Source organism: Vicugna pacos, chromosome 5 (assembly GCF_048564905.1).
Source record: "Vicugna pacos chromosome 5, VicPac4, whole genome shotgun sequence".
NCBI classification, from domain to species: Eukaryota; Metazoa; Chordata; class Mammalia; order Artiodactyla; family Camelidae; genus Vicugna; species Vicugna pacos.
In genome coordinates, this window is record NC_132991.1 from 52747946 (window position 1) to 52763297 (window position 15352).

The window sequence follows — 15352 nt, forward strand, 5'->3', positions numbered from 1 at the left end:
CAAAAGGCTAAAATGTGTGGTGTGGCTAAGATAATTAAGGGTACTGACAGATTCATTTAGTTAGTGGAAAGCATGGAAAAATTGATTCCTCTTGGATTTAATATCCTATTTTAGTATGTCTTATAAAGATAAACTTGCTTTGTTTGTAAAATATATTTGTCAAAGTACACACTCACTTGTTTTGGCCTTTAACTCCACATTCTCCTGTTTTGCTAATTATATTTCTGAAGGAGATTTCAAAATTAATTGGATGAATGCAATAAAAAGGTACAAACTTCTAGTTATAAGATAAATAAGAACTAGAAATAGAATGTACATATTAACACTTCTGTTTGTTATATATGAAAGTTGTTAAGAGAGTAAATCCTAAGAGTTCTTACCACAAGGAATTTTTTTTCCTTTTTTTTTTTTAACTTTGTGTCTATATGAGATGATGGATGTTTATTAAACTTATTTTGGTAATCATTTCATGATGTATGTAAGTCAAATCATTAGGCTCTACGCCTTAAACTTATACAGTGCTGAAGGTCAATTATATCTCAATAAAACTGGAAAGAAGAAAGTTATTTACTTTTAAAAATCTAGAGACAAAAAAATAAGATTCCATTATTAAAACTCAGTCCTAATCTTACCATGAAAATGTTCAATAGTTCAATATGAAGTATTGCCAACTACAGAATCACCTTTTACTGGTTGAGAGAGATCTCACATTTCTAGTGGCTGAAAGTTTTTTTTATAATTAATGTCTTTTGAATTTTGTCAGATGCTTTTTCTGCATCTATTGAGATGATGATAAGATTTCCCCCTCCCTTTTTTCTCTTAATACGTAAATTACCTTAAATGATTTTTGAATACTAAGCAAATTCAGATCATTATATATACCCTTTTACTATATTTCTGGGCTAGATTTGCTAATATTTAAGGAACTTCACATCTAGGTTCATGACAGATATGGGTGTGTAATTTTTTTTACTTGTAAAGTCTTTGTCAGGTTTTGTTGGGTTATACTGACAATTCTTCCTCTTCCTTTATGTCATGAAAGAATTTGTGTAAGAATGGTATTTTTTTTTTCCTGAAAAGTTTGAGAGAATTCACCATCTCTTAATTAGGAATGGAAATGAGAATTAAGAATTGAAGTCATCTATGCCTGGAGTTTTCCTCATGCCAAGATTTTAAATTACAAATTTAATGTTAAATATATATGGATTTTCAGATTACAATTTTTTTATTGTGTCTGTTTTGGTAATTTATATCTTAGAGAATTTGGTAATTGTCAAATTTATATTGTGTATCATATTCCTTATCCTTTTTATATGTATAGGATCTATAATGATACCTCCTCTTTCATTTATAATTTGTGCTTTTTCCTCTTTTTGATCCTGCTACTAATTTTATTACTTTTTCAGAGAACCAACTGGTGTCTTTGTTCATTTTTGCTATTGTCTTTGTTCTATTTCATTGATTTCTGCTTTTACATTTATTACCTCATTCCATCAACTTATTTTAGTTTTATTTTCTTGAATTCTCTTAGCTTATTAAGGTAGAAACAGATAATTGATTTATACCTCTGTTCCTTTCTAATATAACCATTTAAAGCCATAAAATTTCCTCTAAGTATTGCTTTAGATGCATCCCGCAAATTTTCATATGTTGTGTTTTCATAATCACTCAATTTAAAACATTTTGAAATTTCTTCTTAATCAAGATAAGTCATTTTATCTCTTCATGTTTCTGTTTTTTCATCTCTAAGATGAGAATATTGTTATTAAAGATATTAAAGATATTGTTATTAGAGATATTCATCTCTAGGGTCTGTTTAGATTTACTATTTTCTGATGAGTGGTTGACTAAATGAAATAATAGTTTTTAATTATCCATAGCATGAAGTTTGCCTTTAGAATTGGACACATTTTGACATTTGGTCTTTTTTATTTTAGCACAATATGTACTAAAATATCTTTCAAAGCTATTTTTAATATGAAAATATTTGAATTTAGAAGATGCTACCCAGTGACTTTCTCCAGGACTACACAATGCTATTTCAAGGTGAAACCATAGATCATATTCATTGACAATAGGAGACAGAAGCCAAAGTTATCCAAACATAGTAATATATTTGATCTCTGTCTTCAGAATAAAATCAATGATGAAATATTAAAAATAAAGAGCAATGTTGAGAAATCAAATAATCCAAAAACACAAAATCTAAAAAAAAAAAAAAAAAAAGACCTTCTCTAAATAGAACTGTGGCATAATAAATAATAATATGATCTTTGCCCTTGGTTCCTGGCAGAGAGCTTCAAAAACTCATGGAAATTCCTGAGTCATAGGAGACTCTTTGTTATGCCAATTATGTGACTCATGGCGGATCCCCTTGGTAGCTTCAAGATCATCACCAGAAAGATCAGCCACATGATTAGTGGGTGGGAACTTTGGGCCAGCCTGATCTGGGAGGAAAGGAGGACTGGAGATTGAATTCAATCACATGGCCAATAATTCAGTCATGCCCAAGTAACAAAACCCCCATAAAACCCCTTGATACCAAGGCTCAGTGGCCCTTGCTGGTTGAACACACTGGTGTGCCAGGAAGGCGACAAGCCTTGACTCTGTGGGGGAGAGCGCATAGAAGCTCCACCCTTCCAGACCTTGCCCTATGCACTGTTTCGTTTGCCTGTTCCTGAGTTGTAGAGCTGTATTCTTTACAGTAAAACTGTAATTGTAAGTATAACACTTTCCTGAGTAATTTGACTCATTGTGTTGTAGTACCGCAAATGGGAGTGGAAACAGAACAGAAACATGATAGGGGATAAAATGTATACTTATGGTAGAGAACACTGGTCATCCTCCATATTGATGAAGTATAAATTCACTTTTTAAGAGAAGACAAGAAAAATTTAAACATAAATTTTCACTCTGCTAGTTTGGGCCTCCTCCCGCCCCTCTAGTGTGCATTGTGCATCTACATTGTGTTAACCAGACCTCCCCAGTGGCAGAAATACCTGCTCAACCACAAAGATCAATTTTTCTCCTCTGGCACCAGCCATGTAACTCCTTAGAAGATAACATTTCTTTCTCAGTCTTGTAAGGGGTCACAATGACCCATCACTCACCTTGTGCATACATACATCTTTAGTGAACTTTATGTACAATACCAATATATCATTACCCTTAAAGACAGAGATTGTTGCAGAACAGACTGGTCAGACGACCTGGTGAGATGCTGGGCTGCACCTAATGAAGTTCTTAGCTTAAATATATATTTATGACCTTATTAGTTTTACCAGCTATATTACTTGAATTCTGCCTATTTTACAAGATTATTGTGTTTTGCATTACCAAATGTGTGACTAAGCCTCAGATAAAATTAATGATGATAAGGAGACTTGAAATGATTGATCAAATATACAGTTCTGTAAGATAAACAATTGTAATGGTGTAAATTTAGATATGGGATGAAGCAACAAGAAGGAAACATTTCCTGGACCATAACAGACTAGTATGATAGGCATTCCAGAGGTTTTTGGCCACTGATAACAAGGTTTAGTCCAATAACAGTACATTGAGTGGCCTATCAACAAAATCCTCGCCTGACCTGGGGATGAGCATTCTTAGACCATTGGTGTTGAAATGTCTCCCAAATCTTGGTCAAAGTTAAGACTGAAAGAGAGGGATTGTAAAATAAAGAATGCTGCCCACCATCTAGCCCTACAAGAATCAAGTCACTAGCCACTATAGTTGCTGACCTACAGTCACCCTGAAAGGAACTCAGGGCGAAGACCAGGATGAGGCACTTTGTGCTGGGGGAAAACCGACAGAACTGGCCCTCAGTTATATATTTTCAGGAGGAATTTTTTATGCACTTGGCTTCTTGCATCTTCCCCTACTTAGAAAAGCACTACAACCATTAACTAAGATGTCTATTCCTCATGACGAGCAGTAACCTTTTACTGAGATGTGTGCTCATTGCACGTACCCCTTCACCAAAATCACTTATATACTAAGCTCCCCCTTTAGTTCTTAACTCTTCAGAACAATTCTCAGGGCTCTCTGAGGGACTGTCTCCCAGGTTATGATCCTCACTTTGGCTCAAATAAAATTTTCTATTTCTTTCTTAGGTCGACTATTGATTAATTTTTTAATTGACAATATCCAGGCTTGCTTTTTCACAGAACAATATTATTTTTTGTAGTTAGGCATGTGTTCACCCAGCTATTTTTCTCAGCCACCCTTGCAACTATGCATATATAAATAAATTCTCACCAACAAGATGTATGCAGAAGTGCTATATATCTTCCCTTCCCCCTTTTGTGATGACAGCTATTGGCTATCTCTGCTCTAGCATTTTACCTTTTAACAGCAGATAACAACTCTAATTTGCTTAGTTCTTTCTCTCTTGAGAGTGGTAGCTGAGATCCAATACTTGACACTCTTTAAAACATGTATTACATTACACAGGATTATTTAATACATTTATCTGAAAGATTAATAAATTCTGCCTAAAGTTCCAAGAATGTGTTGTTGAAAGCTAGTTGATAATAGTAAGTCACAGAAGTCCTGGATTCTGTACAGAAAAGATGTATGTCAATGTGTACAGCAGCCACTATTTCCAGAAACATCTGCACAGACACAGAGTGTGAAAGAGGCACCTGTAGGAAAAACTCCTCCATCAGAGCCATGGTCCATCGGTGGTGCAGCTGCCAGGATTTGGCTGGGTGACTGATGTCTGCTGCATGGAGAATCAGGGACATGGTTTTGGCTCTGTCAAGCCTGTCAAAACAAAGACATGCTCAAATTATCAGAATGAAGTAACCAATTACAGTCTTTTCTGAGTGTAAGCCCATAAAGCTTTAATATGAAAAATAAAATAACTTACCCTTCAGGTTGCTGCAAACTGTTTCTTATATTTTTAATTTGCTGGAAGTGACCCGACATGTCTGTAGATAAAACCATTTCAATCACTAGGTTCCGAAGATCCCTGTCGAGTCATCAAAAGGCAAAAGGTTTATTTGGTCCTTTATTGTTCTCAAGTGGAACATTTTCTTAGATATTACTAATTACATTTCATTTTTTTCTAATGGATATGAGCACAAAAGGTGCGACATCTTAAATGTAAAAGAGCTAACGAAAGTTTGGCTTTAGGATGTTGCCAGGAGAGTGAGCTGTGAATGATGCCCTTTAACATTTCCTTTTAAAGAACTGGATATTCCTCCCCTACCTACTGCCCTCCCCCACTCATAATTTCAAAATATTATTTTTTAAAATAATATCAGAAAGGATCTTAACCAGTTTTAAAGAAAACCTATTCTAAAGACAGAGTTTACTATTAATAAAACCATCACCATTTATTTAGGATCTATTCAATACAGGCAGTGTTCTAAGTGGTTTTATAGGAGAGGGTACTATTGTTTTCCACCAGATGAGACTGAATTGTTTGCCCAGTCACACAGCTAGAACATAGCAGAGATAAGATTCAACCCCAAGGGTTCCCACTACCCAAAGCTGACACTTGGACCACTCCAATGTGCCAAGTTCCATCATAAGAACTCCAGAGAAATTGACTACAAGGTGAGGATTCCCTGTTTAAGCTCTGAGGACCCTGATCCTACATATCCTAGACAGAGTTACTGGTACTGTTGACATTTTGACCAAGATATTGCAAATACAGTGCCAATATCACAAAGTCTATGCATGAATAACTCATTCGCACACTAAGCAGGAGATAAGGAATGACAGCAAGGGCTTGCATGTTCTACAATTTATTGCTTGCTCAGTACAGATAGATTAAAAAAAAGTCATTTATACTGGAAATCATATTTTATTTTCATTCTGTGGTGTGGCCAGTAAACTAAATTACAGGTGTGTAGTAAACATGAATTATGATATTCTATCTAAAGATGGTATGATTGAATGATTTGTTTTTAAAAACAACTACATATTAGAGATTCTGGCTTAAAGTTATGGGTGCTCAATTCAATTGGGTATTTAGATGGGAGCAAAGAGAAATCAAAACTCAGATTACTTCATGTTCATGATATTGGATAGCCTGCTTAGAATAATACTTTTACCCAAATATTAAGCGAGTGGAAGCTATTACAGATGGTACAATTATTCTCAATTCCATTTTTCTTCTAAATTATGAGATATCCATGTTACAATAGCAACTATACCAAAATATTCATGTTAACTACAAAAAATGAGACAAAAGTTTCATGAAATGTAAAAAATGTGATTAATACATACTTTGCAGACAAGTGATGTTAAAAAAGAAACTAATCCAAAATGGAGTCACTTATGCTAAGCCCACATCACCAAACCAAGACTTGATATCTAACACAATTATAGTTTTGACCTCCCCCAGGAATGGAAACCTAAACCGGTCCATTCTGGAACTACCTAATCAGCACTAGTCAGGTAATCCATCTGATAGGTCCCAGTCAACCCCCAAATGAAGGTGACCATGCCTGAAAAAAATCAGCTCTTTGCTAGAGTAACTTCCTTGTCTTGCCTCTTTTTGCTTATAAAAGTCTGCCATTTTGTACAGCTATTCAGAGCTCCCTTCTATTTGCTAGATGAGATGCTGCCCAGTTCATGAATTGTTCAGTAGAGCCAAAAAGATTTTTAAATTTAACTCAGTTGAATTTTGTTTTTTTAACAGTAATCAATAAATGCTAGATATTACCCACAATTAACTAATAATAATATACCAATAAACTAGGCAAACTAGTGCATGAGGGAAATGTTACTTTATTTATGATTTTTTCTTGCCAAAGCTTTAAAATTATTGCACATATGGTTACTAAAGTTACTTTAAGACATAAATAGATATGAGTTATAGTCTCAATTAAAAAATGTTTTAAAAAAAGACATAAATAGATATGCAAACAGAAAACCTACAAGTCTAAAAAGTTATGTATATTTTAATTCCTGGTAAAATGTTATCAAGGTTGTATTAGCAAATAGATACACTGTAGCTTTTTGAAAATAACATTGGATCTATTACATTCTTTGTCATATCACAAATCATATGATAAATCAAATCAAATCAAATCATAAATCTTGTGATACTATGGTATTTGTTAAAACAATTCTATTAAACCATTCAATTAGGATGTTTTTATAGTAACTTCTCAGTTACTGTACAAAAAATGTCATAAAATATAGGAGTAAATTATTAGGATAAATATTAAATATATTAAAGAACAAAATGTAATAGAAAAAATATCAACAGAATCAACAACAGAAATAGCAACAGAATCAACTTTGAGAAGGAAAAAGGCTAATTCAAAGGAACAGGAATAAAAATTAAAAACAAATGTTATCTCTAAGAATGATAATCACTGATGAAATAATTTAATATTCTACATATAAACAGTCAATCTCTTGGACTTTAGGAGACACCTCTGCACCTAAGTCCCTGCTTCCACCTTGGTCCTTCTATTTTCCACCCACCCGGAAGTGGTGGCTTTTACAATTAGATCCTGACCTTGCTAGGTTGGACATCCATCAGGACTATTGTTTCCTACAGAATAACATGAGAGGCCTGAAATGGGTTCCCAAAACAAAGTGCCTCCTTCCCCTACTTTAAAGCTTTATCTACAGTTACAAAAGTGAGCCCATATTTTTCCTACAGTTGCAATAGTGGCCTTGAGAAACTAGGCAGTTTGAATATTTGGAAATGTAACCATGGGAAATTAGGACTTGTTTTAAACCCTGAATTAACTTCTTAATTATTTTAAGGCAGATCTTAATCCCAGGTTACTTCTTTTCTTTGCACATTTCTTTTAATCTTGATTTAAAGGGGGAAAAAAAAACCCCAAACAACTCTTTGATATTTGCTTTTGAATGAGAACCTTTTCAGCCCATTAACTGACTTGTTTAACGAGATCTTTGTTAAAGTTAGAGGCTTTTTTATTTTTTATTTAGTTTAAGTAGGACCCATACACTATTAGGGATATATTTACACTTAAAAAGTCTGTTTATCTGGAATTTATATTTAATTAGATGTCCTTTATTTTTGCTATACCTGGTAACCCTACAGTCAAACAAAGGGGATGATGATAACCTAGATCATCAAAGAGAAAGGAGGAAAGTTTATGACGCTGAGTAGTGGAGGTGGATCTTGTTATTTTTCCCTGCACTGCAACGAGCAATACTGTTTCACGCAATTTTTTTTTTAAGAAGACACATGCCTTGGAGAAACACGTAAGATTTCCCTCTGCATCTAGGTCATTTTAGTATGTTATATTTGGAATGTTTTCCCCCAATAGTGAATTATTTGTTGTTGTTGTTGTTTTTTAAAGCTAAACTCCACATATAGAAAACTAATATATGAAGGTATCACTATGACACTAAAATTTTGAATTCATTTAGGACCACATATTTGTACAATTGAGCAGAGCTTCATTCTAGAGAATATGTGATTATACATCTTAAGGTATTTGGTGTGTAGTACATGGTCTTATGAATTGCCTATGATGCATATAGACATTTAATTGGCCTTGAAATACCTCAGCTCCATCTAACAGAGGCTGGTTCCTAAACAGAGTCTTCTAGGTACCAATCTTCCTCAGTCATCCATCCAGTCAAGGGGGACTGAATTGTAGTGTGAGTAAAGGATTGACTTTCATCTGTTTTCTTCACTTTAAAACACATAATTTAACTTTTTTCCTGAAATTAAATTACATCTAGGTTTCCTCTGAAACTCACCTCCAGTCATCTTTGGATAAATTTATCAGGACATTCATTTCTTCTTCTTGCATAAGTCGATAAGCTGCACTCACATGGTGATTTTCAAGGACAGAGCGATCATTATACAAAATGGCAACATCTGACCTAAGAATTAAAAACAAAATGCCTAGCAGAGGATTTCTTTAGACCTCACGAATGTCTAATAAAAATACTCAAGTCATAAGACATCTCATCAGTAAAAAAAAAGTCCTATATTTGAACACCTAAACTCATGGAGGTACTTAGTTTCCCTTCTTTTTTCCCCCTAACTATATGATAGTTAAAAAAAAAAAGAAAGATTAGTTTTTTTTAGAGCAGTTTTAGTTTACAGAAAAATTGAGCAGAAGGTACAAAGATCTGCCGTATAACCCCTGGCCCTACACATGCATAACTTCCCCCATTACTAACGTCCTCTACCACAGTGGTACATTTGTTAGAACTGATGAATCTATTTGGACATCATTATCACTCAGAGTCTATAGTTTACAATTAGGGTTTACTCTTGGTGATGTACATTCTATGGGTTTGGACAAATGTCTAATGACATGTATCTATCATTATTGTACCATACAGAGTATTTCCTCTGCTCTAGAATCCTCTGTGATCTGCGATTTATCCTTTACCTTCTATCTCCTCAGCCCCTGTAGCCACTGATCTTTTTATTGTCTTCAAAGTTTTGCCTTTTCCAGAATGTCATCTGGTTGGAATCATAGAGTATGTTGCCTTTTCAGACTGGCTTCTTGTACTTTATAGTATGCATGTAAGCTTCCTGCATGTCTTTTCATGGCTTGATAGCTTGAATCTTTTAAGTACCAAATAATATTTCATTGTCTGGATGTATCACAGTCTATCCATTCACCTACTGAAGGACAGCTTGATTGCTTTTGTGTTTTCACTATTATGAATAAGGCTGCTATAAACAATGGTGTGCAGGTTTTTGTGCAGACATAAGTTTTCAGCTCCTTTGGGTAAATACCAAGGAGAATGATTGCTGCATCATATGGTAAGAACATGTTTAGATTTGTTAAGAAAGCCGTATCTTCCAATATGGTTGTATCTGCATTACTACCGGCAATGTGTGAATTCCTGTTGCTCTACATGCTCACTAGCATTTGGTGTTGTCAGTGTTCTGGATTTTGGCCTTCCTAATAGATATGTAGTGATATCTCATTGTTGCTTAATTGGCATTTCCCTGATGACATATAATATGGAGCATCTTTTCATATTCTAATTTGCTATTGATATATCTTCTTTGGTTTGGTATTTCTTAAGGACCATTTTTAAATCAGGTTGTTTTCTTATTGTTTAGCTTTAAGAGTTCTTTGTATATTTTGCACAATAGCCCTTTATCAGATGTATCTTTTGTAAGTATTTTCTCCCACTCCTTAGCTGGTCTTCTAATCCTCCTGATACTGCTTTTTATAAAGCATAAGTGTTTAATTTTAATAAAGTCTAGCTTACCAATTATTTCAGTCATGGATTGTGCTTTGGTGTTGTATCTAAAAAGTCATTGCCACACCCAAGATAATCTAGGTTTTATCCTAATTTATCTTCTAGGGGTTTTAGAGTTTTGCATTTTGAGTTAATTTTTGTGACAAGTATTAGGTTTGTATCTAGATTCTTTTTTCTGTTTTTTTTTGCATATGGATGTCGAGTTGTTCCCACATCATTTGTTGATGAGTCTACCTTTGCTCCATTTTATTGCATTTCCTCTTCTGTCAAAGACTCTATTCATGGACATGTATTCCTGGGCTCTCTATCCTGCTTCATTGACCTATTCATTTATTCTTTTGCCAGCACCATCCTGCCTTGATTACTATTGTGTTATAGTAAGTCTAGAAGTTGGATACTATCAATTCTCCAACTTTGTTCCTCTCCTTCAATATTGAGTTGGCTATTCTGGGTCTTTTGCCTCTCAATGTAAACACTAAATATGCTTGTTTATATCTACAAAATAACTTACTGGGATTTTTTTTGGAATTGCATTAAATCTATAGAACAAGTTGAGAAGAACTGTCATCTTGACAATATTTATTGAGTCTTTCTATCCATGAGCATGAAATATCCCTTCATTTATTCAATTCTTCTTTGAATTCTTTCATCAAAGGTTTGTAGTTTGCCTTATATATATCTTGTATATATTTTGTTAGATTTATACCTAAGTATTTTAATTTTTAGATATAATATAAACGGTATTTTACATTATGAAATTTTGATTTTAATTAGATTTTAATTTCAAATTCCACTTGTTGATTGCTGGTATATAGGAAAGAGATTCACTTTTGTATAATAACTTTGTATCATGCAAATTTGCTATTTGCTATAACTGATTATTAGCTCTAGAGATATTTTGGTTGACTTTTTAGATTTTCTACATGGATCATCCTGTCATCTATGAACAAAGACTTGTCTTACGTTTTCCTTCTCAAGCTGTATACCTTTTGTGAGCTAGGACTTCCAATATGTTGAAAAAAAAGTGGAGAGAAGGGACATCCTAGCCTTATTCCTGATCTTAGTGGGAAAGCTTCACCATTCTCACTGTTAGGTATGATGTTAGCTGCAGGGTTTTCGGTAAATATTCTTTATCAGGTTAAGGAAGTTCTCCTCTATTCCTAATTTACTAAACAATTTTATCATGAATAGTTAGTGGATTTTGTCAAATGCTTTTTCTGCTCTTAATATGAGCATGTAATTTTTTTTTAAGAGTGTTGATATGATGGATTGCTTTGATTGACTTTAATGTCAAACCTAGGGATAAATCCCACTTGGTTATGGTGCCTAGTTTCCTTTTATTATCATAATTTAAATTATTTATGCATTTTCCTTTCAATATGTATTCCAGATACATGTAAAATAATCTAGATATAACAAAGAGAGAGAAAAAAATTACCTAACATCCTCACTTAATTAATGAATGAATCAACCCCTTTGTAGCTATTCCAGATAGTTGATCACTACCTCTATTCCCCTGGACTAAAATTACTCCGGGTAGAGGTCAGAGGAGACAACGAAAATCATTTGGTCTACTTATGATTCTATTTTTCCTCCCTTATAATGCTGTAATTCAATTTGAGCATTATAGGCATTAAATTAAACTGAGAAAACCATTTTGTAAAACAAAACTTAAAATGCATGTTTCACTACCAATTTATAATGGACATTATATTTTAAAATTATGAATTCATCAACAGAAGGTTTTTATTTCTCATCTCTTGGTATTTTCATATCATTTTATCATCAAATAAAGTACTTAAGTTGCATTGTTGAAATTGGTATTCTAGCATAATGTGTGAAATATTCCAGGTGTTCTCAGATCTGTATAATGGAACCCTTGCTTCTTTTTTCTCTGTCCTCTTAGGTTGCCAGATCATTTTGCGAGTGTGGAATGGAAGCAGAACTAGCATGTTGAATGGTAAACCCATCCATGTAAGTTGGCAACTTGGAGGTAGGCAACAAAAATAGCAAAAGGAAAGTCAAGGTGAAACCTGTAACAACTTTGCTACCACGTCCACCAACACCCAGTATTTTCTCCCACTTCTCCTTCCTCCTGATAGATACATATTTTATCAGCCCTAAAATTGCCTCGTTAAGACTTACTGTTTCAGGCTTTTCAGTGGGTAGAGACCTAGATATAACCTGGTACTGACCTTACCAGTGAATGTTTACCAAAGAGTAGACAGAGACAAATAAAAGAAAGAACTAAGGAAACTTGACTTCAGTTGTAAGCAACCTATTCGAGATCTGTATTTAATACTCTGGCAGACAAACCAAGCTTGATTATTAATCCAACATAGGGGAAACGACCTATTAGGCAGTAGAGTAATTACTTCCTCTTTTGTTTCTAGCACCATCATGAAAGTGGAATAACATATGTAATTGGCTAATAGCACATATCTCCAAAATAGTTTTCCTTTAAATAATCTCAGCCTTGGCTTAAAAATTTCTTAATCAATAATCATAGCTCAATACACAGAAAACTGAACTAGGAAAGCATACATGCAATCCTTGTTTAGGGGAAAGTTAAATAGATCTTGCCCAACTATCTCCAGGAATTCGCTGAGACCACGGAGACAACTGTTACCTGTGAATCACACATTTTATATCACACAGCCTCAAATCTAGCCATGGCAGGGTTTTTGCATGATATGACTCTAAGAATCACTATTTCTTTTCAGTAACAAGCAAAGATGTATTTTTGAACCAGATTTAAATGTAGCAAAGTATGCATAATTTCATCTCATAAATACAATAGGATTCTGAGAATATCACGTGGTCTTATTATCTGAGATAGTCTTTGACTGCTATGGAAAGGACAAGACTCTAAGCAATACCCAGTGTCCATGGTAACATGCAGCTCGGCATTTTCTTTTCACAAAGAAGAAATTATTTCCATTTATTTATACTTTCAAGGATTTCATGGATTATAATGTCGGTATTGAACTCAAATCTAGCCTTGCACTATGTTTTAAATTATTTTTCAGTCATTTTGCATCATCCAGTAAATAGGTTTCCTTACTAGAAAAGCAACTCTAAATCCAAGTAACAATGAGTAATCTAAAATAGAATCAAATTACTAATACCAATGATATAAGGCCTTCTTTCTCCTTGGACAAAATGTGGAGCTGATAGTGAGAGTTACAAAAAGCACATCATGTTGTTGCATTTGTCGTCATTACAGCTGTTTTATTCATAGAAATTTCAAGTTCTTGTAGAATTAATTCATTAAATAATTGATTCTGGTAGACAATTTACAAGAAAAAAGTAAAATACTAGACTTTCCCCCTATTTTCTATACAGAATTTCTTAATATGAGATGGCAAAAAGTGTAATCTTCTTCATCCTCCTCCTCCCTCTCCTCCTCTGCCTCATTCCTTTCCTCCTCCTACGTCTCCTTTTCCTTCTCTGCAGTCTAAAGTGTAAGTAAATTAAGACTCTTCATCCAGTTGTAAACAAATAATAGAAAGAGAAAGTTAGAAGTGATAATCTAATACTGCCGCTAGAGGCCAGTCCATTGCCTTCACTTTTCAAAGTAGAAAGGGCAAGAAGTATTCATTGGTAACAAATCACTTGCTCCCTTCTCCAGTTCCTAAAGCTATGATCTTACACAGGGCCCAACTCGGTCATGAGCTGTCTTTAATTAAAATCTCACTTATAATGACTATGCTGGCCATAGAAGAACTTTTGATAAGCAAAAATGACTTATATAGTCATATTTGTGTTAACACAAATAAAAACAAAACATAACCCTACAGTCTGCAAACGTGTAGGTTAGTACCATCTCTGCTGCTCAACCAGACTTTAAGGTCTTCACATTCTGTCCATCTGGGAGACTGTGGCTAGACAGAATGCTTTCCCCAGCATTTCACTGTTTGAATTTCAGCTCTTCTTCTGTCTGCATCAAGGCACCATAATGTCCAAGCCAATTCATTTCAGGCTATAAAATATTGTGACTATTATATATCTGTCTCTGGCCATGGGAGCAGAGTTGTGTAAGTTGACAGGATTGAGTGAGTGTCCCACTTCTAAACTTCTCACCCTGCTACTGCCAACACCTGACTATGTGCACATAGGTAGGTCGTTTCACCTCCTGAGATTTTTTTTTTCTCTTCTTAAACTGTGAGGCTTAGACTAGATGATTCATAAAGTAGATCTCAGCCACTTTAGGGTGCCTTGAAGCTCTAAAATGCCTAGTATTTTAATAAAATATATCTATGCTCCCATGTCAAAATAATAATAATAATAATAATAATAATAATAATAATAATAATAATAATAATAATAATAATAATATTTCACCTTCCTATAGGTGGAAAATCAGTTCTTAGAAATACTGCTATTAAAAAACAAATGAATAGACCACACAGAAACCATCACATGAACATTGATAGCAGCTTCATTTATAAATGCCCAAATTTGGAGGAAACCAAGATATCCTTCAACAGGTGAATAAGTAAACTCTCTTATATTCACACTGTTCTATTACTCAGCAATAAAAAGAAATAAGCTATCAAGTCATAAAAAGACATATAGGAAACTTAAATGCATATTGCTAAGTGAAGAAGCCAGCTTGAAAAGGTTTCATATTGTATGATTTCAAATACATGGCATTTTGGAAAAGAAAAACTATAGAGACATTAACAAGACCAATGGTTGCCATGGGTAAAGGGGGAAAGAGAAGCGAGGAATGAAAAGATGAAACACAGCGGACTTTTAGGGCAGTGAAACTATTGTGTATGATATATAATGGTGGATATATGGCATTATACATCTGTAAAACTCATACAATGTATGACACAAACAGTAAACCCAATGTTTAGGTAAATCCTAACCCTATAGATTTTAGTTAATAATAATGTATTAATACTGGTTCATCAGTTGTAACAAATATACCACACTGATGCAAGATACTGACAATACATGAAACTGTGGGGTTGGGGGAGGGATTATATGGGGACTCTGCTTTCTGTTCAATTTTTCTGTAAACCTAAATCTACTCTAAGAAATAAAGTCTATTAATTAAAAAAAAAAACAAAAAATAACTAGGTTTAGTTTTCCCTCAACAAGAATAGAGAGTTCTACAGCAGTTTTGGAGAAAATCAGTTTCTCAAATTGTATCTCCATTTTA

General features: G+C 34.0%; 1 protein-coding gene across 13 annotated transcripts in view; it reads right to left on the reverse strand.

The window, feature by feature from the left end:
• Positions 1 to 15352, reverse strand: part of PDE1A (phosphodiesterase 1A) — a 323372-nt gene that overhangs the window by 59748 nt on the left and 248272 nt on the right. For all 13 annotated transcript variants that reach the window (XR_012072711.1, XR_012072712.1, XR_012072710.1 and 10 more), the window contains 3 exons: positions 8707 to 8832; positions 4874 to 4975; positions 4647 to 4767 (listed from right to left, as the gene is read on the reverse strand). Coding sequence is in view for 3 of the 13 variants with exons in the window: in XM_072961261.1 (XP_072817362.1) it covers positions 4647 to 4767; positions 4874 to 4975; positions 8707 to 8832 (349 nt within the window). In the remaining 10 variants the exon portion in view is untranslated. The remainder of the gene's footprint in view (positions 1 to 4646; positions 4768 to 4873; positions 4976 to 8706; positions 8833 to 15352) is intronic.